Source organism: Mustela putorius, unplaced genomic scaffold, assembly GCF_011764305.1.
Source record: "Mustela putorius furo isolate JIRA1106 unplaced genomic scaffold, ASM1176430v1.1 tig00003871_pilon_pilon_pilon, whole genome shotgun sequence".
NCBI classification, from domain to species: domain Eukaryota; kingdom Metazoa; phylum Chordata; class Mammalia; order Carnivora; family Mustelidae; genus Mustela; species Mustela putorius.
In genome coordinates this window covers 7,263,426-7,290,457 of record NW_025422023.1, presented here as the reverse complement: position 1 = coordinate 7,290,457, position 27,032 = coordinate 7,263,426, and the positions used below count along the sequence as shown (strand labels likewise).

At 38.4% G+C, this 27,032-nt stretch overlaps 1 protein-coding gene across 3 annotated transcripts; it reads left to right on the top strand.

Annotated features, from left to right (window-relative positions):
* Positions 1–11,056: 11,056 nt before the first annotated feature.
* LOC101688444 (alcohol dehydrogenase E chain) lies at positions 11,057–26,548 on the top strand. Of its 3 annotated transcripts, none has more exons than XM_004748188.3 (9): positions 11,058–11,169; positions 15,009–15,110; positions 15,806–15,944; positions 17,647–17,734; positions 17,831–18,050; positions 20,176–20,313; positions 22,422–22,557; positions 23,161–23,299; positions 26,277–26,548. In XM_004748188.3, exons 1-9 carry the CDS (start codon positions 11,152–11,154, stop codon positions 26,299–26,301), a joined length of 1,005 nt encoding a protein of 334 aa, XP_004748245.1. In that variant the 5' UTR covers positions 11,058–11,151; the 3' UTR covers positions 26,302–26,548. The 3 variants fall into 3 exon arrangements, with proteins under 3 accessions (XP_044923027.1, XP_004748245.1, XP_004748244.1); XM_004748187.3 differs by having other exon boundaries at positions 20,176–20,436; XM_045067092.1 differs by lacking the exon at positions 15,009–15,110 and having other exon boundaries at positions 11,057–11,169; positions 20,176–20,436.
* The last annotated feature ends 484 nt before the right edge of the window (positions 26,549–27,032 follow it).

The following is a 27,032-nucleotide window of genomic DNA, read 5'->3' as shown; positions in this document are numbered from 1 at the left end:
TTTATGAGGCCAGCATCATTTTGATCCCAAAACCAGACAAGGAGCCCATCAAAAAAGAGAATTACAGACCAATATCCTTGATGAACACAGATGCAAAAATTCTCACCAAAATATTAACCAATAGGATCCAACAGTACATTAAAAGGATTATTCACCACGACCCAGTAGGATTTATTCCAGGGCTGCAAGGTTGGTTCAACATCCACAAATCAATCAATGTGATACAATACATTAATAAAAGAAACAACAAGAACTGTATGATACTCTCAATAGATGCTGAAAAAGCATTTCACAAAGTACAGCATTCTTTCTTGATTAAAACTCTGCAAAGTGTAGGGATAGAGGGTACATACCTCAATATCATCAAAACCATCTGTGAAAAACCCACCACAAATAACATTCTCAATGGAGAAAAACAGAGAGCTGTTCGGCTAACTAAGGTCAGGAACATGGCAGGGATGTCCATTATCACCACTGCTATTCAACATAGTACTAGAAGTCCTAGCCTCAGCAATCAGACAACAAAAAGAAATTAAAGACATCCAAATCGGCAAAGAAGAATTCAAACTATCACACTTTGCAGATGATATGATACTATATGTGGAAAACCCAAAAGACTCCATTCCAAATGTGCTAGAACTTGTATGGGAATTCAGTAAAGTGTCAGGATAGAAAATCAATGCACAGAAATCAGTTGCATTCCTATACACCAATAACAAGACAGAAGAAAGAGAAATTAAGTAGTCCATCCCATTTACAATTGCACCCCAAACCACAAGATACCTAGGAAGAAACCTAACCAAAGAGGCAAACAATCTATACTCAGAAAAGTGTAAAGTACTCATGAAAGAAATTGAGGAAGATACAAAGAAATGAAAAAAAATATTTCATGCCCATGGATTGGAAGAATAAATATTGTGAAAATGTCTATGCTACCTAAAGCAATCTACACATTTAATGCAATCCTTATCAAAATCCCATCCATTTTTTTCAAAGAAATGGAACAAATAATCCTAAAATTTGTATGAAACCAGAAAAGACTCAAATATCTGGAGGAATATTGAAAAAGAGAGCCAAAGTTGGTGGCATCACAATTCCGGACTTCAAGCTCTATTACAAAGCTGTCATCATCAAGACAGTATGGTACTGGCACAAGAACAGACACATAGATCAATGGAACAGAATAGAGAGCCCAGAAATAGACCCTCAACTCTATGGTCAACTAATCTTCGACAAAGTAGGAAAGAATGTCTAATGGAAAAAAGAGTCTCTTCAACAAATGGTGTTGGGAAAATTGGACATCCACATGCAGAAGAATGAAACTGGACCATTTCCTTACACCACACATGAAAATAGACTCAAAATGGATGAAGGACCCAAATGTGAGAAAGGAATCCATCAAAATTCTTGAGGAGAACACAGGCAGCAAACTCTTTGATCTCAGCCTCAACAACTTCTTCCTAGGAACAACGCCAAAGGCAAGGGAAGCAAGGACAAAAATGAACTATTGGGACTTCATCAAGATCAAAAGCTTTTGCACAGCAAAGGAAACAGTGAACAAAACCAAAAGACAACTGACAGAATGGGAGAAGATCTTTGAAAACGACATATCAGATAAAGGGCTAGTATCCAAAATCTTTAATGAGCTTAGCAAACTCAACACCCAAAGAACCAATAATCCAATCAAGAAATGGGCAGAGGACATGAACAGACATTTCTGCAAAGAAGACATCCAGATGGCCAACAGAGACATGAAAAAGTGCTCCACATCACTCAGCCTCAGGGAACCTCAAATCAAAACCACAAGGAGATACCACCTGACACCAGTCAGAATGGCTAAAATTAACAAGTCAGGAAATGACAGATGCTGGTGAGGATGTGGAGAAAGGGGAACCCTCCTCCACTGTTGGTGGGAATGTAAGCTTGTGAAACCACTCTGGAAAACAGCATGGAGGTTCCTCAAAACTTTGAAAATAGAGCTACCTTATGACCCAGCAATTGCACTACTAGGTATTTACCCTAAACATACAAATGTAGTGATCCAAAAGGGCACATGCACCCAAATGTTTATAGCAGCAATGTCCACAATAGCCAAATTATGGAAAGAACCTAGATGTCCATCAACAGATGAATGGATAAGAAGAGGTGGTATATTAAAAAAAGAAAAATGGAACACTATGCAGCCATCAAAGGAAATGAAATCTTGCCATTTGCAAAGCCTTGGATGGAACTAGAGGGTATTATGCTTAGCAAAATAAGTCAGTCAGAGAACGACAACTATGGATCTCCCTGATATGAGGAAATGGAGATGCAACATGAGGGGATTTGGGAGGTAGGAAAAGAATAAATGAAACAAGGTGGGCTCCTGAGGGAGTCAAACCAAAAGAGACTCTTAATGTCACAAACAAACTGAGGGTGGCCGGGGGAAGAGGGGTAGGGAGAGTGTGGTGGGGTTATGAACATTGTGGAGGGTATGTCCTATGGTGAGTGCTGTGAAGTGTGTAAAACCTGGTAATTCACAGACCTGTACCCCTGGGACTAATAATACATAATATGTTTATAAAAAATTTTTATTAAAAAAACAATTATTTGAAATTATTACCAGCACTGGGAAAATTGGACAGTTATGTATAGAAGAATGAAACTTAACCATCCTCTTATATCATACACAAAGATAAACTCGAAATGGTTAAAAGACCTCAACATGAGACAGGAATCAATCAAAATCCTAGAGGAGAACATAGGAAGTAACCTCTTCAACATCAGCCACAGCAACTTCTTTCAAGATATGTCTCCAAAGGCAAAGGAAACAAAAGCAAAAATAAACTTTGGGAACTTCATCAAGAAAAAAAAAGCTTCTGCACAGCAAAGGAAACAGTGAACAAAACAAAGAAGCAATCCACGGAATAGAAGAAGATATTCACAAATGACACTAGAGACAAAGGGTTGATATCCAGGATCTATAAAGAACTCCTCAAACTCAACATTCAAAAAACAGATAATCATGTCAAAAAATGGGCAGAAGACATGAACAGATACTTCTCCAAAGAAGACATACAAATGGCTTACAGACACATGAATAAATGTTAATCATAATTAGCCATCAGGGAGATTCAAATCAAAACCACATTGAGATACCACCTTAACACCAGTTAGAATGGCCAAAATTAATAAGACAGTAAACAACTGTTGGAGAGGATGTGGAGAAAGTGGAACCCTCTTCTTACACTGGTGGTAGGAATGCAAGTTGGTGCAGGCACTTTGCAAAACAGTTTGGAGATTCCTTAAGAAATTAAAAATAGATCTACCTTATGACCCTGCAATTGCACTACTGGGTATTTACCCCAAAGATACAGATGTAGTGAAAAGAAGAGTCATCTCTACACCAATGTTCCTAGCAGCAATGGCCAAAATGTGGAAAGAGCCATGATGCCCTTCAACAGATGAATGGATAAGGAAGATGTGGTCCGTATATACTATGGAGTATTATGCCTCCATAAGAAAGGATGAATACCCAACTTTTGTATCAACATGGATGGGACTGGAAAAGATTATGCTGAGTGAAATAAGTCAAGCAGAGAAAGTCAATTATCAAATGGTTTCACTTGTTTGTGGAGCATAAGGAATAACATGGAGGACATGGGGAGAAGAAGAGGAGAAGGGATTTGAGGGAAATTGGAGGGGGAGATGAACCATGGGAGACTGTGGACTCTGAGGAACTAACTGAGGGCTTTGGAGGGGAGGTGGGTGGGAGGTAGGGTGAGCCTGGCGGTGGGTATTAAGGAGGGAGCATATTGCATGTAGCACTGGATGTGGTGCATAAACAATGAATTCTGGAACACTGAAAAGAAGTTGAAATAGTAAATAAAAATTTTAAAAAAGAAAGAAGAAAAAAACCCTTATGCTTTTCTAATGACACCATTAAGGAAGTGAAAATGCAAGCCACAGAGTGGAAGAAAATATTCTTGACACAGATATCTGACAAAGTACTGGTATCTAGAACATTTCAAGAACTCTTACAATTCAATATTAAGAAGACAGCCCAATAAAAATAGGTAAAAGATTTAAACAGCTCACACAAAAGAAAATATACAAAGGGCTGATATGAACATGAAAAAAATGCTCAGTAAGTACAGATTTTAAAAAGAGTTACTTATTTATATATTTATTTGAGAGAGAGAGAAAGCATGTGCACGTGTGTGGGGGGAGGGGAAGAGAGACAGAATCTGGAGCAGACTCCCCACTGAGCAGGGAGCCCAACACCAGGCTGGACCCCATAACCCTGATCATGACCTGAGCCAAAACCGAGAGTCAGACTCTTAATTGACTGAGCCACCCAGGAGCCCCTGAAGTAAGTGCAAATGTAAACCACACTAAAATAACACTATACCCAATACACTGGCTAAAATTTAAAAGATTGACAGTCTCAAGTGCTGATGGGGATGCAGAACAATGGGAATTTACATGCAGGGCTTGTGGGAGTGTAAAATGGCAGAGTGGCCATTTTTCATAAAATTCAATATCCACCTATCACATGACCTGCAAATCTACTCCTCAATATTTATTCAAAAGAAATGAAAACATATGTCCACAAGAGAACTTGTCCACAAGTGTTTCTAGTGGTTATTTTCCTATTGTCCCAAATTGCAACAACTGAAATGTCCATCTCCCAGTAAATGGATAAACAAATTGTGATAAATCCATGCTATGGACACAGTCTAACAATAACAAGGAATAAACTACTGATACCCACAAGATACTTACATCTCAAAAACTGCAGAGGCTAAACACAAAAAAGGGTGTACTGGCATGATTTTATTTATATGAAATGGTAGAATAGACGAAACAATCTATATTAATAGAAAGCGCAGCAGTGGTTGCCTGGCATTGGGTATATGTGGGTGGATTGACTGCAAAGGAGCCTTAGAGGAACTTTGGGGGGTGATGGAAATGTCCCAGGTGAGTAGTAAATCAGAAACATCAGGCTTACATAAGAATGATCTTGCTTTTTCTCTGATTTGCCTTCATTGAAAAGAAAATTTATTATGTTTGTTGGCATAGTAAATGCCTTAAAAAGCTTACCTGGGCAATCTTTCACACAGCTGTGCAAACCAGGATTTTTTTTTTTTTTTAATTTCCACTTAGCATGCAGTTTACACAAATAAGCAAGTTCTTTCTCTGTTGTTTATACTAGCAGCACACAGAATGTCTTCTGGATTGTAAGTCAGGGAAAAAAGAAAAACAACCAAGTCCACATTTATGACCATTAAATTCTACAAATACCAATTTGATTAAAGCTATAGTATAACCATTGCACTTTTCATTCTTTCTCATTCCAATAATTCTATCTGTTCTTATGCAATGGCCCATTTCCAGGTTCTTGCAAGTTTTATACAAATAAAACTTCAATGCAGTCACTGATTTCAGATCTTTCAGTGACTACTTGATTAAGGTTTTGTTCTACTCATTTCCTAACAAAATTAAATATTTAACTATTATATAAATATTGAATACAGAATTTGATTCATTCTAACTCAGCTTCTGAGAGTAATTTTCTTATGAGTCTGTCAAATTTTTTAAATCACATTAGTCTTTTTTTAACTCTAGACCAGCTTATATATTATTCATAAAGTAGTAAAGGTTAGCTAAGTGATACTTTGTACTACTCTTTATAGTTAATTGTCACAATATCACTGAAATAGATCACAACCACCAGAACTACGTGGCAAGCAGTTTTTAAGTTCTAATTCTTGAAACTCTGAGGTTTGTTCTCTTCCCAGCAAGCCTTTTGGAGCTAACTAAATCTAGGTCCCATCCAGGGTGTCCATGAGCCTCTGTTCGGGCTCACACAGAAGGAGAAGCAGGGTAATCCCATAATTAACCACCTGAACTAGCACACTTCTGAAAGCAAGGGGTAAGCTATTATAATCACTCTGGGATAACAGTCAATGTCTCTGGCACACTGAGATGTGTTATTATCAAGCTGTCACTGTTCAAGCTGTAGCAGAGGTCTGAACTGGACCATGAACTTATCCGTCATCCTAGCAATATTATCTACAATTTCTCAGGAGACTAACAGGCATGGTAACCCAAAAAAAAAAAAAAAGAAAGAAAGAAAAAGAATCAGGTCTCCTGTTTCCATGAATATAAGATGTATAAATTCAGAGGTGACAATTTGGGGGCAAGCCAATCAAAGTAGAAGCTCTTAATCTTGGAAATCAAATTTTTCATTGCTGGCACCCTGCTGCTCATCACCCCAGGCTTCAATTCCACGACACCTCCTGCCCGAGACCTGCAACTGACAATGAGGCATCAGTGCTAGGTTAGCTGGTACCCTCAAGCCCTGGGAGGACTGTGCAGCTTTGGAAACCCTATGCCACCTGTGCCTTCATGTAAGAAGAGGTTTGAAGCTGGAGGGAGCACAAATACAAAGAGATAGTATAAGGAAAAAGGGGCTGGGGAGAGAAAGAGAGTAGTGTGTCAACATATTCCCTATATGAATAAGAGGAGTTCCAGAATGAAGGAAAGAACAGAGAAGGCAGGGTGGGAGAGGGAAGGAGTGAGTATGAATGAAACCGTTTAGGTAAATTTTCCCAAACTGAAAAGTTAATCCTCATTTTGTTTAAAACCACTGCATGCCAGAAAGACAGCATGCTCCTTTAGTCTGACCCAGAACAGATCACTGTAAAACTGTCATGTGAAGGAAGAGGAAGAAGGGAGCTGGGAAGGAAAGGGTGGAGTGTGAGGCCGCAAGCCGGGGAATGTGGCAGCTGCCGGAAACTAGAAAAGGCAAGGAATGGAGTCTCTCTTCAAACCTCTGCTGACACTTGATTTCAACCCAGTGATAGTGACTTCAAATCTTGGGCCTCCAGAACTGGGGAAAAATAAAACTCCACTGTGTTAAGCCTCCCAGTTTGTGAACATTTGTTACATCAGCCCCTGGAATTCAATACCACACGTTGCCCCAGGGGCAGAGCCATTCTGGAGCACCCAGGCCATTCTGGAGCAAGTCAAAGCTCTAGGTGGGATTTCTCTACAAGACAAAATGGGGGGGGGGGCGGTGTGCTTGATGGCATCTATTTGTCTAAAGTGGTGAATTAGACCACTGGAGACACTTTGGGCATTGAATTTGTTATAAGTATAAAAACAAAATCAAGCTAGGTGTTTTTTTTTCATTCATCAATAATATTTATTTTTTTAAATTTAATTTAATTTAATTTTCAGTGTTCCAAGATTCATTGTTTATGCACCACACCCAGTGCTCCATGCAATATATGCTCTCCTTAATACCCATCACCAGACTCACCCAACCCCTACCCCCTCCCCTCCAAAGCCCGCAGTTTGTTTCTCAGAGTCCACAGTCTCCCATGTTTCAACTCCCCCTCCAAGTTCCCCCAACTCACTTCTCCTCTCCAGCTCCCAATGTCCTCCATGTTACTCCTTATGCTCCACAAGTAAGTGAAACCATAGGACAATTGACTCTCTCTGCTTGACTTATTTCACTCAGCATAATCTCTTCCAGTCCCACCTATGTTAACACAAAAGTTGGGTATCCATCTTCTGATGGAGACATAATGCTCCATTGTATAAATGAACTGTATCTTCTTTATCCATTTGTCTTTCGAAGAGCATCTTGGTTCTTTCCACAGTTTGGTGACTGTGGACATTGCTGCTATGAACATTGGGGTACAGATGGCCCTTCTTTTCACTACATCTGTATCTTTGGGGAAAATACCCAGTAATGCAATTGCAGGGCCATAGGGTAGCTCTATTTTTAATTTCTTTTTTAAAAGATTTTATTTATTTATCTGAGAGACAGAGATCACAAGCAGGCAGAGAGGCAGGCAGGGGACGGGGGAGCGGGGAGCAAGCTCCCCACTGAGCAGAGAGCCCTATGCGGGGCTTGATACCAGGACTCTGGGATCATGATGTGAGCCAAAGACAGAGGCTCTAGTCCACTGAGCCACACAGGTGTCCCTATTTTTAATTTCTTAAGGAATCTCCACACTGTTATCCAAAGTGGCTGCACCAACTTGCATTCCCACCAACAGTGTAAAAGGGTTCCGCTTTCTCCACATCCTCTCCAACATTGTTGTTCCTTGCTTTGTCAATTTTTGTCATTCTAACTGGTGTAAGGTGGTATTGATGACGTTTTAGAATATAAGTCAGGTACGGTGGGGTGAGGTCCAGGGCCAATGACCAAGAAAGAATTCTTGAGACATCTTCAGTGCAAAATAGTGGCTTATTAAAGCATGTGGACAGGACCCATGGGCAGAAAGAGCTGCTGCTCCAGGGCTGTGAAGGGTGGTCCATTATATTCTTGCAAGTGGGAGGGAGTCAGGGATGGTGTAAGTCTCTAAGGAACTTTGGAAGCAAGGTTTCCACGACCTTGAGGGGCTTCTATTATTGGGGAAAAGGTTATTCATTACTGGTAATAAAACTTTTGTCCTGAGACCCTTTAGATCAGTGGGCCATATGCTTGGGGATAATTGTCAACACTATCTTAGAGGGTTTAGAGATAAAGGAAGTTCCCAAAGAAATTGTTAAAGTAGGCTCACAGGATCCTGGTTGGGCATAGGGGTTGGTGGGTCAGGCTAGGATAGCCCTTTGCCCTTAGCGAAGCCTTAAGGTGGAGAATCCCTAGAGGAATCACTCTGCCTATTTCAAGGGCTTGTCAGTGGGTAAGGAAACTTAATAATTTTTCTTCTGCCTCTGTTTCCCACATTAGTATCTCAATGTGGTTTTTTATTTGAATCTCCCTGGTGGCTAATGGTGATGAACATTTTTTCATGTGTCTGTTAGCCATAAAACCAAGCTAGTTTAAAAAAAAAATTAATCCTAGGGGAAAGCAGAATTGCTTAGGTAAAGGGAGAAAACAAAAACAAAAAACACTGTAAACTACACAGCTCACCCGTAAGCAGCATTCACATAGTCCTAATAATACAAATTATTCTGTTACTCCTTTGAGAAGCAGAAGAGTAGAGTATTTTTGTGGTATTGTCAGTCTCAAATTTTTATCCTCCAAATTGTGAAGTTAATAGACATGCACAAAGAAAAACCAAGTTAAGAATATAGGCATACTACTTAGAGATGTGGAAATAAAAAACAATATAGTAAGTTTCAAAAGTTGAAAGCTGTGGATGCTAGGGAGGAATAAATGTAGGAAGAAGTAGGAGGGTCAATACTGCTGCTTGTCTTAAGAGGTTGCTTCTTTTTTCCTTTTTAATTATATTTATTAACATATAATGTATTATTTGCTTCAAAGGTACAGGTCTATGAATCATCAGTCTTACACAATTCACAGCACTCACCATAGCACATACCCTCCCCAATGTCCATCACCCAGCCACGCCATCCCTCTCCCCCAGCCCTTAGTTTGTTTTGTGAGATTAAGAGCCTCTTACGAGATTTTGTAGAAAAAAATTTTTGCCTACGTATAGGCATGTATAATTTTGGTAAAAATGAAAATGAAAAATCAAAAACTAGAAAAATGATGAAGACAAAAGAGTTGGTCATATTCTAGGACTCATAGAATACAAAATAAATGGGAATTCTAAAACAAATTTCATAGCTTTGCGCAAATAGGTGGTTGTGACCAATCATTACATTTTCAGTGGCTTTATCATATCAGGATTCAAAAGGTACTATATTTTGAACCCCTTGAAGGTGCTCTGGAAAACTACTGGAAGGCACATGGACAGTGTGCAAAACATTGCAGATGAGGCCTACATTCGATCTGTAATGGAAAAGAGCAACTGGGTCCTGTTAGTCATCTCTCCACTTCTCTATTGATGATTCTGGATCTTTTCCTTTCTTCTCAACCTCCTTAAACATACCCATTCCAGTGCTTTCTGTCAGCAAACTGCGACCATTACAAAGACATCAACTCTGTCTGCGCAAATACTTTTGTTTACTTGAGAATGCACTTCCAGGAGGACTCTTGGTGAGAAGAACTGTCTTAGTTTCCAGTAAGGGAAATAGAAAACTATTTCAAACAAAGGGGATTTAATACAGAAAACTGGTGGCATAATTGCTGGAAAGATCACAAAAGGCATGTTAAGGCCACACAGAACATTAAGAACATTCAGCCCCTGGAGTGCTTGGAGAACAAGAAGAAAGTGGTAATAAGGCAGTCAGCACTGAAACCTTAGCAAGTAGCTAATATGCATCCAAGTTTGTCCTATTTCAGGCTCTTTTTTAAGCGCTTTAAAAGGATGATCTGTTTTCCTCAGACAACTCTTTTTTTTTTTTCAAAGATTTTATTTATTTATTTGACAGAGAGATATCACAAGCAGATGAAGAGGCAGGCAGAGAGAGAAAGAAGGAAGCAGGCTCCCTGCTGAGCAGAGATCCCGATGCGGGACTCGATCCCAGGACCCTGAGATCATGACCTGAGCCGAAGGCAGAGGCTTAACCCACTGATCCACCCAGGCGCCCCTCCTCAGACAACTCTTTGATGATGTTAGTCATCCTCATTTTATAGATAACAAAATTGAGACCAAAGACACTTAAACAAAAAATCCAAATGCACACAGCTGGTAGGGTTTAGGTCTGCCTGGGGTGCCTGGGTGGTCCAACTGGTTAAGCATCTGCCTTCAGCTCAGGTCATGCTGCCAGTGTCCTGGGATCGAGTTCCGCATTGGGCTCCTTGCTGAGCAGGGAGCCTGCTCCCCCCCCCCCACCGCCTGCTTGTGCTTTCTCTCTCTCTCTATGACAAATAAATAAATAAAATCTTTAAAGATTAAAAAAAAAAAAGAAGAAGCAGTTGGACATTAGTGCAGGCAAAGAGAAAACAGAACTCTGAACACCCTATGTGGGATTGAGAGAGAAGAAATATAGAATCCAGGAAAAAGAGGGAGATTAAAATTTATATGTAGGGAAATATTTAACCTAATGAAATCAAGATATTAATTGAAGTTGGCATATTGCAAAAAAAAGTCAGGGTGTGAACGCTGGCTCAGTGATCTTTCCTTTCTGATTTGACTTGGCTAGAGAATAAACAGAGGAGATTGGCTTAACACCCTCAGATCACGTGGGTGCAATGGGTCATTACTGAAGCAAACAACCTGTGCAATGTATCAGCTTTATGTACTCAAGCAGAAAACAGTATAAGGATTCACCAGTCTCCTGCCTTGAAGAGAAAACGGAGCCATGAGCACAGCAGGAAAAGTAAGCAAAAAAACTTTTTTTTTCCTTTCGGAAATATATTCTTATTATATAATACACAAAGAGATAGTATTAATGAATAATTTAAAATTCACATGAAAATTAGAAATAATAATGTACTTAGGGGTGCCTGGGTGGCTCAGCTGGTTAAGCGACTGCCTTTGTTCTGCTCCGGTTGTGATCCTGGAGTCCTAGGATTGAGTCCTGCATCCGGCTCCCTACTTGGGAGTCTGCTTCTCTCCCTGATTTCTCTCCTCTCATCCTCTCTCTCTCTCTCTCAAATAAATGAATAAAATCATTAAAAAAAATTTTTTTAAATAAATAAGATGTACTGAAATACAACAACATTATGTGCTTCAATATGCTATTCTACTACACTACAATGAAAATCGGCTATTCCTCTGTTAAGAGTATTTATAGACAAATTTATTGTGACAAAACTGGGACTTATTTCTTATCAATTATTTTGAAGTATAACTTATAGTACACTTATAGTTGATGAGTTTCAGAACACTTTTTTCTAAAAAAATTTAGCTCTTTGTACACCTGAGTGTCCTGTCTGAATTCAGTTTTAAATGCTATGCAATGGCAATTTAATGTTTCCTACAGCATTTGCTGTAATTTGCAGAAGTCACATGAGAAAACTAAGAGTACCTTCATGAAATCATGCAAAATATCTGTTTATGCATTGTCTCCCTATCTGTTCAATTAAAAGGAAAAATATTTTTTAAATTGTCTTGTTAATAATTGGCTTATGCAAAGTTCATGTAAAAAGCAGTGGAGGGTTTTTTTTTTTTTTCTGTTGAACTGGGTGATCTTTAAATTTAATTTCTATTTCTCAAAAAAAAAAAAAGGCAATTCCTAAATATCTTTATCAAGAATGAATAGCATCTGTACCTAATAGTCTTGACTTCCTATATTAATGTGCAATAGGTATGGCCAATCACTAATAATTTGCAAACCTAAAATTCTATGTTCTTAATCAAGAAGTTATCTTTATATGAAGAAACCATAATTTAAATGTGGGGTTTTTTTTTGTAATCATATATTTAGGAACGCAGGGAAGTTACATCTGACAAAAGGTCTATGACAGGAATTTGATTCAGAGAACTTTATCCTTTGAAGCTTCCTATGAAATCTCTTACAAAAGGCATATCGATTTCAAAGCATTAGAATCATCAAGGTTAAGCAAGCCAATATCAGCATGCAAATTCTGAATTAAAAGGGTCTTATTGGGGCGCCTGGGTGGCTCAGTGGGTTAAAGCCTCTGCCTTCGGCTTGGGTCGTGATCCCAGGGTCCTGGGGGGGATCGAGCCCCACACTGGGCTCTCTGCTCCATGGGGAGCCCGCTTCCTCCTCTCTCTCTGCCTGCCTCTCTGCCTACTTGTGATCTCTGTCAAATAAATAAATAAAATAATTTTTAATAAATAAATAAATAAGCGGGTCCGGTTGTGGCATAATCCAGGAAATTTCCATAGAAATCCTATGGAAATCCTTTTCTGTTTCTTGTTTTTTGTTTTTTTGTTTTTTACAAAAAAGTAGTAAGAGTAACACAGTTTGAATCACTTATTAGCACCGGGAACACAGATAACCGGTTCCAAGTCTTCCATAGATCACGTCTATTTGTTCAGGGTGCTCACGGGGGCAGAGAAACACGCAAGTGGTCATGCAACATAAACAATTCATGTTGTTTAACTGCTTAATTGCAAAAGCCTGTGCAACTGTTTTCAGTATAGGTGTTATGCTAGGAGTGGACCCCACCCACAGTATGCTATCTTGCTAAGAGAAATTAAAGATTCAGAGGTTTCTGCACACACTGTGATACAACACTCCTGTTGTATCAGTAAGATCTGCTGAAAATCACACAGGCCACCAGCTGTCAGTTTTCTCATTGCAACTCTCTTTATTTTCATTCATTACTAGTTACCCTTTACAATGGCATTAGGTTTCAAATGAAGAACAGTTAGGAAAAAGGAAAGTTAAATATGCCAAAACTCAGCTTAAAAGAAGGAGGTCAGAGAGCAAAAGCGTAAACCAAATGTATTAATGAAAACAATCCTCTCCTTTGGATGCAACATCAACACTTTCAGCTTTGTGCAACACCATTCATGTTTATCCTTCCTGCATTCTATTGTCCTCAAATGCCAAGAGGCAGTAATATCTATTTTATAAGGTGGTTATGAGAACTTAATAAATCAATACTGTAAAACACTTAGGATAGTGCCTGGCACATAGAAATAATTCAATAAACATTAGTCACTGCTATTACTACTGTTGTTGCTACTACTATTTAACCTTTGTTAATCTTTCACTGCCATGGGGTAGCAAACAAATAAAGTTGGATGATTCTTTTTTAAGTTGGAGTCTCTGGACAGCCAGCTTTGTGACTTTTGGGGAAATTATTCAATTAATTACTGAGTCAATTGAGCTCAATCTTCTTAGTTGTAAAATAAGAACAAAAATTCAATAATACTGCTATGGTAGCATCATGTGAGGTTTACAGATCAAGCATGTAATTCACCCAGAACAGAATCCTATAATTAGGACCTATCTACATTAGTGTTTTTTCCAAGAGCTTTCACATTTTTTGTGGCATTGACTATGGTCAATGCAAAAGTCTTGCAAAGTGGAAGGATTTGACATATAAATAATGAAAATGAATTGTCAGAGGATATATTCCTATTGAAGATTTTTTTTTTATCATATTTGCAATTACATCAGTTCTTTTTGGAAAAAACTCCCTTACCCGTATAAGCTTTGCAACAATGAAGACAAGCTTTTTTGTTTGTTTCTTTTTTTGTTTGTTTTGTTTTATTTTGTTTTGTTTTTAAGAGAAGGAACACAAGCAAGTGGAGTGGGAAGAGGGAGAAGTAGGCCTCCCGCCCAGCGGGGAGCCCGATGCGGGACTCCATCTCAGGACCCTGGGAGCTCAGGATCCTGGGATCATGCCCTGAGCCAAAGGCAGACACTCAACAGCTGAGCCACCCAGGAGCCCCAAGACAAGTTTTATATTACATTCCCAAGCACTAAAAACATGTTTTCACCTTTTTATTTTAAAGAACTTCCATGAGTCGCCTGTACAAGCTAGAAATTCAAGCACACCATTCTCCCATTTTTATATATATACATGCAAATTTGTGGGTGTGAGTGGGTGCGTACAGCTATAACCTGGGCAATTTTTGTTGCAAATCTAATATGGAAGAATTTCTATACATACATTTGATGAACAAGACAGTACTACCAAAGCTAACTGCCAAATGAGTGATGCAAACAAGTAGCACACACGAACAGTAGGGAAAACAAAGTCAAGAGAAGAGAACAGGCAAATAGAGAAAACGAAGGCATTGTAGGCAGGGAGGCAAATGTGCAAAGGAAATAATAAAGTTAGATCATTTGGGTTGCAGCAGAGAACTGAGCAAGAAGGCAATAGATTTCATGTGAATAGCACTATACCTGTCAGCAAAATTATTTCGATTCAGAACTTCATGCACTAGCAACAGGTGTGGATAAACAACCAACTTAAGGACCACATTAAGAAATATAAGAAAGAAACATCCCTTGGAGAAGAAAAACCAACATACAGAGGCCCAAAAGAATATATTCCTTTTTATCTCAATATCTCATTATAGTTAATTCTGTTTCTCTTTCCTTGTGTTATTGCTTTGCCTGTTGTTTAAAAAGGTATTTTTATTCTCTTTGTAAATCAGAGGTCCTTCATGTCTATGGAACCCTTGTTAGTTTCCAGACATGGGGATAGATGTTGCACATAACAAAATGAAAGTCACTCTCCTTGACTTTAAGAGTGGGGAAAAACTGGTATCATCGTTCTGTTCAATTTTCAGGTAATCAAATGCAAAGCAGCTGTGCTATGGGAGATAAAGAAACCCTTTTCCATAGAGGAGGTCGAGGTCGCACCACCTAAGGCCCATGAAGTTCGTATTAAGGTGAAACATTTTTCCATTGCTATTTAGTTTTAGGTTTAAAAATTTCAGAAAATGGTAAAATTGGAAATAAGCAAAAATCCATTAAAAGGCACTTTTTATATGGTGATCCAAGCAGTGGAATTACATTTATTGTCAAGAAAGATGTACATACAAATCATCACATTTTTAAGAAGGAACCAAGGAGTATATACAGGATAATCCTAATAAAATAAAAAAAGAACTTATGCGTTTGTACAGGAAAAAAGCACAAAGGGATATACATCAAGATTTTGAAATCAATTAGCATCAGATGGTAAAACTTAAGTGACAATTTTCTTAGTGTTAACCTGAAATTTCTACTTCTATAAAAAAGGATATATTCTTGGGCGCCTGGGTGGCTCAGTGGGTTGGGCCGCTGCTTTCGGCTCAGGTCATGATCTCAGAGTCCTGGGATCGAGTCCCGCATCGGGCTCTCAGCAGGGAGCCTGCTTCCCTCTCTCTCTCTCTCTGCCTGCCTCTCTATCTACTTGTGATTTCTCTCTGTCAAATAAATAAATAAAATCTTTAAAAAAAAAAAAGGATATATTCTTATATATTAAATAAGATTTAAATATTTCAGAAACAACTATTTTATGGACTATTCCAAATTATTTGATGAGGAAAAGGAAAGGGTCTTTATCTTTTATAAATCTAAATATCCTCCCTTTACTGTGTAGATGGTGGCCTCAGGAATCTGTCGTTCTGATGATCACGTGGTTAGTGGAACGCTTGTCACACCTCTCCCTATAATCTTGGGCCATGAGGCAGCTGGCATTGTGGAAAGCATTGGAGAAGGAGTGACTACAGTAAAACCAGGTACAGAATTCTCACTTAAGGAATGTGTCTCAGTTCAGGACCCCAAGATCATCCAGCCTGGAAAGACCTTACAGAAGGTCATGGCAAAGCTGGGACTAGAACATAGGTCTCCTCCTTTCTTTCCTCCCTGTCTGACTCAGACATGTGTGCATTCATGCACTCATAAATTCTCTCGTTCAGCAAGTGCCTTTTGAGTACCTACTAGATGTCAGACACTAGGTTAGATCCCAGGGACACATCAGGATTGAGAAAGATGCAGTGCCTGCCAAAGTTAGAGTTCATAAACAAATAATTTCCATTTTACTGTTGCTGAGTATTGTCTTCTGTCAGGTCCAAAAAGAATGACAAATGAGATAAAATAAGAAAAATTAAGACTATGTCCTGATCCTCCAAATCAGTGTATGGAAACTGTTCCATGCTGATTTCACAGGATGGGGGCCATGAGTCTACGATTAAATCAACATGATCTCCTCTTAGATGGGAAGAGGAGCCCATTCACTGGTTTCCTCTCCCAGTATGGCCTCCCATCGTGAACACTAAATGAATGAGACAGTCTAAATGGAAGGGAAGGAAGTATACCCAGCAGAAAACATCCTGCCATAAGCAATATCTGTTTTAGTACCTTTAAAGTGGTTAAATGTGATTGGTGATAAAGTACTACTTTATCTTTAATATTTATTTTATCCTATAGAATATCCTATCCTAATAGTTTAACAATTAAGGGGTGACATAGAAAATTTCCATGTCATCATCTCCATATACAATTTATGTATTAAATGTTATGACCTAACCACTTTTCTGGGTTTTGTGGATAGGTTGCTTAGGTGATTAAAAATAAAAATTCTGTCTAATTTTAAAAAATCACTTTAACAGTAAATGTGTCCTCCCCCTTACCAAATACTTAATTGGCCTATCATCAGAAAATAATAAAATAAATCATCTGGCTTGAGTTTCAGCTCTTAATCTTTCCTTTAGTTAGAAATAAATTAATAATAAATGACACACTTACTTTTTAGCTCTGTTCCTTCTACCAAAGCAGAAAAAATAATTAACCAATTCGGTTGCCAGATACAAACATTTGAAAGACAGTTTTTTTTCCTCTAAGAGCACGCCTAACTCATTGTTGAGGTCTACAGAGGGATTTGGTGAGTTCTTTTTGTTCTATTTTTGTTAGTTTTCCTTTAAAAAGCAAAACAAAATCCTAAATGCATAGTCACTCTGAAAAGCCAAGAAATGGCTGCTGAAATATGCATTTTTACTTCATCCCAAACTATTAAAACTACTGAGGACAACCAGGCATCTAATGGACCGATGGCAGCCTGCTCACAGCTGAAAGTTGTATTTACAGTTACAGGGAGAATATTTAAGGTTTAATTATCAAGGATTTATGAGATGGTATGTATAAAATCCCCAAGAGAAAAGGCACCCCATGAAAGAGAACTATTAACACAGGAGAAATAGTCCTTTAAATCCACATTGTTTCCTATATTCGCATGTCCTCTTTGGGAATCTTCAGGCACATACAAACCCAGGCCATTAACAGTGCTGGCAGGGAGGGACCAGTGACTTGGTGGTGACTGAGCTCTATTTCTTGGAGATTTTCCAAAGACACACACCTCTAATACATACACATAAGCTTCCAGTTCTTACTGCCTTAACTCCTGAGTAGAAATTTAAGAAGAATGTGTTTTATACCTTCCAGGTGACAAAGTCATTCCACTCTTCACGCCCCAGTGTGGAAAATGCAGTGTTTGTAAACACCCGCAAGGCAACCTCTGCTTGAAAAATGAGTAAGTTTCTGATACTCTCCTTACACAGCCAATGGATTTGTGCATCGGTTATGTCCCTGTCTTATGCCCTCTGTGTCTATGTGTTGTGTTGGCCAGTCTGAGCAAGCCTCGGGGGTTCATGCAGGATGGAACTACCAGGTTCATCTGCAGAGGAAAGCCCATCCACCATTTCATCAGCACCAGCACCTTCTCCCAGTACACAGTGGTGGATGAGACTGCAGTGGTCAAGGTCGATGCAGCCGCACCATTGGAGAAAGTTTGTCTCATTGGCTGTGGATTTTCTACTGGGTATGGGTCTGCAGTCAACGTTGCCAAGGTAGGAATGACAATGGGTGATAAAATTGGTTATACTCAGACTATTAGGAACTAAAAGGAGAGCCATTTCTCACAGTAATCAGAGATCACTCTTCATAGATTTGCTGGTAGCTTTCTGCCTTGTTACCACAATAACATTGATATACTCTACAAAATTTAGGTTATCAGTTATGAGCACAAAAATGGCCTCGGAAGGAATTGAAGAGCATTTCCTAGATAATTCATCTGTTTACCACAGATGAAAAAGCTTTTGATGCTTAGTTAGGCAAAAGTAAAGTTGTAATCTTCACAATTATTATTACAATTATTCTTCTCTACTTGTTCTTTATGTGATCACTAAATTTTAGATCTGGGAGCTTATTTAGTAATTTACTGTATTGCTATCACCAATATGCATCAGGTAGAGTAGGTTCTGTGAGCTTCTGAGGCAGCAGACGTCAGTGAGATGAAGGAGTTGCCTCTGAGGAACATCTAGCCCACGGACCTCTACTCCCAGAATTAAGACCAGCAGTAGATTCCAAAGCCTTATGTGTCACACTTCCAAACCAAGAGTCAGCAACCCACCTACTCTGTGGATCCTTGAAAGGGAAGTAATGAAGCTTCAATAATGCATTTGGCATTTAGTCCAGTCATTACAGGATTTCACTGCTACATCTCGCTGCACACACACACACACACACACACACACATACATTTTAAAGGTGGCAGATTTTAAAGAGCAAGGCCTCTTTTCTCAAAAGGTTGGAAATCTCACAGTATCCCTTAATTTTATGAAATGGAGGCTCAGAGACATAAAGCTATTTGCCGAAAATCTCACAGCTGGTTAGTGTGAGAGCAGCCACTAGCCTTTCTCTCAAAACTGCTGAATCATAGGGGCACCTGGGTGGCTCAGTGGGTTAAAGCCCCTACCTTCAGCTCAAGTCATGATCTCAGGGTCCTGGGATTGAGCCCCGCATTAAGCTCTTTGCTTAGCAGACAGCCTGCTTCCCCCTCTCTGTCTCTGCCTGCCTCCCTGCCTACTTGTGGTCTCTCTGTTAAACAAATAAAATCTTTTTAAAAATTGCTGAATCTTAAGTCATGATACATAAATACCTTCACCTTTAAACCTGAATCACAAGTCTCAATTTTTTCTAAGTAAGGTAAAAAGTGGTGCTGTTTCCCACAGAATGATTACTTGGGAAAGGAGAAATATAGTCAGCCACCCAGAAGGCTGACCATAGAAGTTTAGATTTACTAACGGACCAATTTAAATCATTGAGTGCACTTGTTTTCCAAATTTCTGTGGCTCTAGCATTAGGTGCTTTGTGCGATTACATCATCTGTTTGAGCAGAGCAGAAGCAAGGGCACCCGTAATAATTAATTTCAGCCATTAATAAAATACAGACCAACTTTTCAGTGCACTATTGTTTATTAGTACATTCTTAAAAGCAGGGATAACAACCGACAAGATCACAGCAGTCTCAAGCTGTATTATCTTAGTTATCTGTTAAATTTCCCCTGTTCTCAGGCTTTCCTCTAAACTAAGGATAACTTTTTTATGGTTCACAGCTCATTTCTGTTCTCGCGATACTGGTCATGATACTGAAAGCTAATGAACCAAGGAATTAATTATTGAGGATCTGTTTGGATTATTTTTCAGTATTGCAGAATAATCTTTCCACTTATTATTTCATTTCCCCAAACTTGCATTTCTGTGCAAAAAAAGCTGGGCATTGGTGGCTTTGAGCTATTAGATTCTCTTCAAGATGGGGCTCATTGGCATTTAGAGCTTAAAGATCATCCAATGCACTGGCTCCAAACCTGGGCTTCCCATTGGGGTCACCTGGGAACTGGGTCCCACCAGCAGAGACTCTGATGAAAATGATTATGAGCCATGACCTGGGCACGGAGACGTTTTAAACCTCCCCAGGTGAGTCTTACGTCCAGCAGAGTCTAAAAATCACTCATCTAATTCAACCCTCTTAATTTCAACACAAAGCAACTAAAGCCGAAAGAGATTTGACAGCCGGTTGGACCTAAGAGTTTGAATAGCTTCTCATAACAGACAAGGCATGGCACTTTCTTCAGCTTAGATAATTTCTAGTAATCATTATTTAATCCATTCTTGCATTTTCTATAAATATAGGTCACCCAGGGTTCCACGTGTGTGGTGTTTGGCCTTGGAGGAGTCGGCCTGTCCGTGATCATAGGCTGCAAAGCAGCAGGAGCAGCCAGGATCATTGGGGTGGACATCAACAAAGACAAATTTGCAAAGGCCAAACAGGTGGGTGCCACTGAGTGCATCAGCCCTCAGGACTACAAGGAACCCATCCAGGACGTGCTGAAGGAAATGAGTGGTGGCAGTGTGGATTTTTCATTTGAAGTCATTGGGCGGCTTGACACCATGGTATGTAACAGGAAATGCCCTGAGATATTGGTTTCTACATTCCAGGGTGTACTTTTAGGCAGCAGAATATAAATATTATATATAAATAATATTTTTAAAACTATGAATGGTGGTTTTCTATCCCCTGCTGGTTACCTGGTATATTCAATTTATTACTATGAGAAATCTTTAATTCCATCAGCTAAGCAAATCTGTCTCAATAGTTCCCCTTTAGAGAAGGAAGAGGGTCTCTTTTTTTTAATTAAGTCATTACAAATTTACTTTGTTAATTTTTAGTAAAAAATTTCAAATTCAAGTAAATATAGATAATATAAATTCTGTTTTCAGACTGCCAAGTTTGACTTTTCCCCACATTCTTAAGAAAAATGGTTTAACAATTTTTTATGTTTTAATAAGTTTTGATTTCTTTTCATATATCATACTTTGGCCAGAAGAGATAATGGTCAATTTTAGACCAGTATCGTTTTATTAATAGAAAATATTACATTTTACCATTTACCACACTGCCCCATTTTGCCACAGCAGACAGCACAGTGCCTGGCACAGAGTTAGCATCCAATATCTATGTGTTGGGCTGAATGCTTTAGAAAGTCAAAAAATTTTTCCCACCAAAAATATTTAAGAGATACATATTGTATAGCATGGTTTATAAATTACATGAGTTAACACACGTAAAATACCTAGCACAGTGTCACCTGTCAGATGATAAGCCCCATAAACAGTAGCTAGTATTATTGACATGCAATACTGTTTCTTTTTTTTTTTTTTTTTAAGATTTTATTAGTGACAGAGAGAGAGAGCACAAGCAGGGGGAGCAGAACGGGGAGTGAGAAGCAGACTCCCTGCTAAGCAGGGAGCCCGATGTGGGACTCGATCTCAGTACCTGAGATCATGACCTGATGCATAAACATCTGAGCCACCCAGGCGCCCTGCAATACTGTTTCTGATCTTGCAGTGTTTCCATCATCATTGGAATATGCAAAACGCTACTTTCAAATAATTATAAATATCATCAATTGCAATGAGGAACACATCTCCAGTTATAGTCCACCTAACCAGAACTCTCTAGAATCCTACTGAAACAGTCTCCAGAAGCCAACAAATCCACCTTTTGAGGTTCTCCAGTAAATCCCAGGAGTGCTGTAATAGGGGGCACTGCCCTAAGAGTTAAGCTCTTCATAGCCTTGACAATATGCCAACTTCAGAGAACAGAAGTTCCAAGGGAATCCAACTTTATTCAGGGTGGTAGCATTTCTTTTTATGCCTTTTTTCTGTTGTTTTCTCTCTCTTTTCTTCTGTGAAATTGGATTTTTACTTCATGTGAAGATACCAAATACCACCCAACAGCCACATGTTCTGAGGTTACCTGGTCTCATATACATCATATTCCAAAATCAAAGGATGAATCCTTATGTATTGCTGGGGCAGGAGGTCCTCAACAATTCTCTTACAATGGAACATGTTTAAAAACTTGATTGGAGGGGCTAGTCTTTCTTGTGAAGTTCCAGGAGGCCATCAAGTGGATAAGAGACCAATTTTGATGACGTAATTGATCTTATATCTTGTTTGCCATCAAAACATGTGGTTCAAAGTACTGCATTCAAAATATCGACTTGATAAATAAATGAAAAATGACTTAGTCAGCTGCCTGAGAGCCATGTAATGACAAAACAATAATTTTACTTGAGGACTCAGACTTTATATAGATATGTTTGTAATGATGTTTGCCTCCATTATTTTATAAGGAAGAATTATGCTTGCACAAATTATTCATCCACTGGTCTCACTAAAAAAAAAGATTTTCTGGACATTTCCTAAAATCACAGCATGATTCTAGGCACAATGGGGAATAAAGAAACAAAAGACATTATCTCTTCCCCGAACACACTCACAATCTAACTAAATCAGTATTGCATACCATGCATCATGAGTGGGAACTATCAGAAAATTCACTTTAATGATGCTAAATACTAATTTTATTCTAGGTGGCTGCCTTGTCCTGCTGCCAAGAGTCCTATGGTGTAAGCGTCATTGTAGGAGTACCTCCTAATTCACAAAATCTCTCTATGAACCCCATGTTTCTACTGACCGGACGTACCTGGAAAGGAGCAATTTTTGGTGGTATGTGGTTAGGCTTGATGGCTGAATTCTTATTAACCTCAGGAGTTCTTCCCTTTTACAAGTGACAAAACCGGGTTTTAAAAAGCAATATGGTTAAAAATAAATTAAAATTCCTTTATAAGCTATAGGCTCTAAATCAACTAGATTTATGGATCTGATGCACACAGAAGGTTCAAAGACACAATTTTTGGTGTTCCCATAAGTTAACTAGAATCTTCCAGTACCCTTCTTTTATACCAATGATGGCACAAGGCACTGAAATATCTCACAGGACCCAGGAAATCCATAGCAGTCATTCACGTGTGCCCTCATTGCCTAAAATTAGGCTAAATTTTCTCCTTGATTTTGGGAACAAGCACCTATGGTATAATTTCATTATGGAGAGCTAATAATTAAGAACCCCAGTTTATCCAGGTGGATTAAAAAAAAGTCTAACATGGCAAAACGATATTGAAACACTATCTCTTATTAGCCTCAGTAATAGTAGTCTGTGGGACATAGCACTTTCTATAAACTTTCCTCTTAATTCTGCTTGGAAAGTCTCCTCTCCAGTTCTCCTTTTACCCATGCCTGAAACTTACAATGATGTCATTTTCTTTTTAGGCTTTAAGAGTAAAGATTCTGTCCCCAAACTGGTGGCTGATTTTATGGCTAAGAAGTTTCCACTGGATCCACTAATAACCCATGTTTTACCTTTTGAAAAAATAAATGAAGGATTTGACCTGCTTCGCTCTGGAAAGAGGTAGATATTAAATTTATTTTTATGGTGGGTATGGGTCAATAAAGAAAAAAGGTGAAAGAATGAAAAAATACTGGAGTTCCTTGTTTCTCCATTTGTAGTTCAGTCTTTGGATATAAAGAACAATTAAGATTGTATTGGGAGAAACTAAAACAATTGCTTTCTTACTTCCTCTTCTACTGAAACCAAATTCTTTTGGTTACAGTGACTCTGAATAATCAGAACCACTCAGCTTTACTCACTAAAGAAGAGTCACCCTTGCAAGGAAAAGAATCAGTCACACAGTCTTAATTTGAAGTCACTGCAGCCTCTGTCTGGCCACCTATAAAGGTTGAACTTTAATGGCTACAAATAAATTTAAATTATATTAAGGGCCTATTTCATTAAGGAAGCAGGTAGAACTACCTTGATATTTTTTTATAAACAGATATCACTAATTTTTTCATTAAAAAACACCTTTTTTTTTTTTTTTTTTAGTTTACAAAGAACTTTTCACAACTAAAAATTATAGGGATACCTTAGAGGTATGGTGGGCTTGTCTCCAGACCACTGCAATAAAGCACATATGCAGTAAAGTGAGTCAAAGGAAGTTTTTGCTTTCCCAGCGCTTATAAAAGTTACTTTTACACTGTACTGTAGTCTAGTAAGTGTACAATAGCAGTATGTCTAAAAAACAGTGGACATACCTTAGTTAAAAAATATTGTGTTGCTAAAAAATGCTAATCATCATCTGACCTTTCAGTGAGTTGTAATCTTTTTGCTGGTGGAGGGTCGTACCTCAGTGTCATTGGCTGCTGACTGGTGTGGGGGTTGCTGAAGTTTGCAGTGACTGTGGCAATTTCTTAAAATAAGACCGCAATAAAGTTTGATTCTTCCTTCCACCAGAAGACTTAGAGACCACTGCAGTGTTATTAATTGGCCTAATTCAATATTGTTGTGTCTTGGGTGATAGTCGCAGGAAATAGAGGGAGATGGGAACAGCTAGTAGCAGTCAGAATACACACAATACTCATGGATTAAGTTCACTGTCTTCTATGGGCGCATTCATGATAGCACCCAAACAATTACATAATACATAACAATTACCTAATAACATCGAAGATCACTGATGACAGGTTAGCAGAACAAATATAACAACAATGAGAAAGTTTGACATATTGTAAGAATTACCCCAATGTGACAAAGAGACAGGAAGTGAGCAAACGCTGTTGGGAGAAGTAGTACTGGGAGACTTGCTCAACACAGTTGCCACAAACCTTCAATTCATAAAGAACGCAGCATCTGCAAGGAGAAAGGGTGAGGGATGCCTGTGTTGTAAAGGGGAATGCTCTTTTAAAGGCTGAAATCTTTCTTACATTTTCTTCCATGATTAGGAAAATAAGCCGATTTCATTTCCTACCTCTAACATTTAACTATAATGACCACCTAAGAAGAATTCTGTCGTCTGCATTTATACATGAGGTATAATTTGACCTAGGCAGTTATAGCTAACTCCCACCTTCTAGTTGCATCGCCTATAACTTTTTCTGCTATCACACACTTCTCATGAGGTTTTCAACTTTAAATAAATTTCTTCAGCACCCGCACACATAACATACTGGGCAGTCTGACAAATCTTATTGAGAAAGGAGAGCACCAGATTTCATCCTTTCTGGAAAGTAATTTGGTTAATTTGCATCAGAAACCTTTAAAACAACTTAGATCCTTAGTCCCAAGCAATTCCATTTCTGGGAAACTATTCTACAGAAATAATCAGAGACACAAATATACATCTATTTAAGCACACTCATCTATTATCTATATTATCAAAACTTGGAAACATACTAAAGTCCAACATTAAGGGGATGGTTAAATAAATTCCAACAATGTACTAGAAATCAATGAAGCCATTAAAAAGAAGTTATTTCATGAAATTTGGAAATTCTCAGATTGTAATTTTAAGTTACAGAATTGAGAATACAAACATATATAGGATGACCCCAAGTTTTCAATATGAGCAGTAAACAATTGACATACTCTAAAAAAAAGTTGATCAAAATTCAAGAAAATATTAGCACTGATTATCTGTGTGTATGAGATTACAAGTAATTTTTATTTTCTTCCTCACACTATCTTTGTTTCTAAAATTACATATATTTTCCTTATTAAATATAAGAATATATATATATATGTATGTATTTAAGGCACAAAGACCATCTTTTTCTAAAAGTATATATCCATCAGAAGATAGATTATAGGAAGGACAATAGTTCCAGTGTAAATATTACATTTCTAATCTCCACAAGAATGAAGTTTCTGAATACAAATCAACTTTATTATCTATTTCTAAGAATCCTTCAACATTTCTTTATCAAAGCTCTATGAAACCTTCAAGATGGTCTTTATTACATTCTGGTTCCTTTAGGCAAGTTATCTATCATTTTTTAATTTCTGCAACTTTATATTTAAATTTAAATTCTCATACCCCACACTAGATATGTGACCTGGAACAAGTTATAAACCTCTCTCTCAGTGTTTTTAATCTCTAAAAAGGAAACATTATGACCTGCCTCCTAGCATGGTTGCTTCAGCTGAGGTTTAAATGATAAAATATATAAAGAGCATTTACAGAATATATGACAAACAGCAAGAACTTATTACACACCATTACCCATTGTTGTTTTGCATTATTATGCCAGATATGCATGCTCTCCAAAGTGATTTTTGGAGGATGTTCATATACAGTGAAGCCTAAATGACAGTCCTACTCAGGATGTTATGATTGAGGTTAAGGCAGGAGAACACACAAGAGAGGACCAGCAAAAGAAGACCCACCATACTACTTGACTTGACATGAATGCAAGGGATGTGAACAAAGTAGAGGGAACCACAAAGAGCCTCTCACTGCGACAAGGCTGAACGTTCCTTGAACTCTCACATGGAAGAGGGTGGGTTATCTGAACAGTAAAACAACTAATATATCTTTTATTTCCTGTTGCAGCATCCGCACCATCCTAACATTCTGAGACCATATGGATGGCTTCATTGCAGCAGGCTTTTGGCTCGTGAACCTTCTGGAACGAGCAGCCAAACAACATCACCAGTTCTGTTCTTCAGAGATGCAGTCAACAAATCATGCATGAGAGCTATCCAAAAGAAACAAAAATTCATGTGAAATCCTTTTTCAAGCCAATGTTTAAAATTCAAGTGAGAGCTAGATGAATCATTAGCTGCATAGTTGAATCCAGTAAACTTTCCTTCTTAATCATTCTACTCATGTTGAATTATGGCATCTTTCCATTGAAGAAAGACAGGTATTTCTTTGACTTCTTGAATTTCTTTTACCTGTGCCACCCTTAGTCCCTGAAACCTAGGGGAGAAGGTCTTCATTATACTTTATATGATACATAATGACCTCCAACATACATTGATTAGCTACTGTGCTTGAACTCTTCTATTTCTATTTCCACTGTCTATATTTTCCTTTTTATGAAATGTACCAAAGTCCTAAGGGAAACGCTATCATCTGGGAAAGGATACACTTAGATTTACCAGTAGGGAAGGTCTAGAACCTCTATATGCAGGGAATTTCTTTCTTTCTTTTTTTTTTTTTTTAAACTGAAGTGTAGGGGCGCCTGGGTGGCTCAGTGGGTTAAAGCCTCTGCCTTCTGCTCAGGTCATGATCCCAGGGTCCTGGGATCAAGCCCCATGTCAGGCTCTCTGCTCCATGGGGAGCCTGCTTCTACCTCTCTCTCTC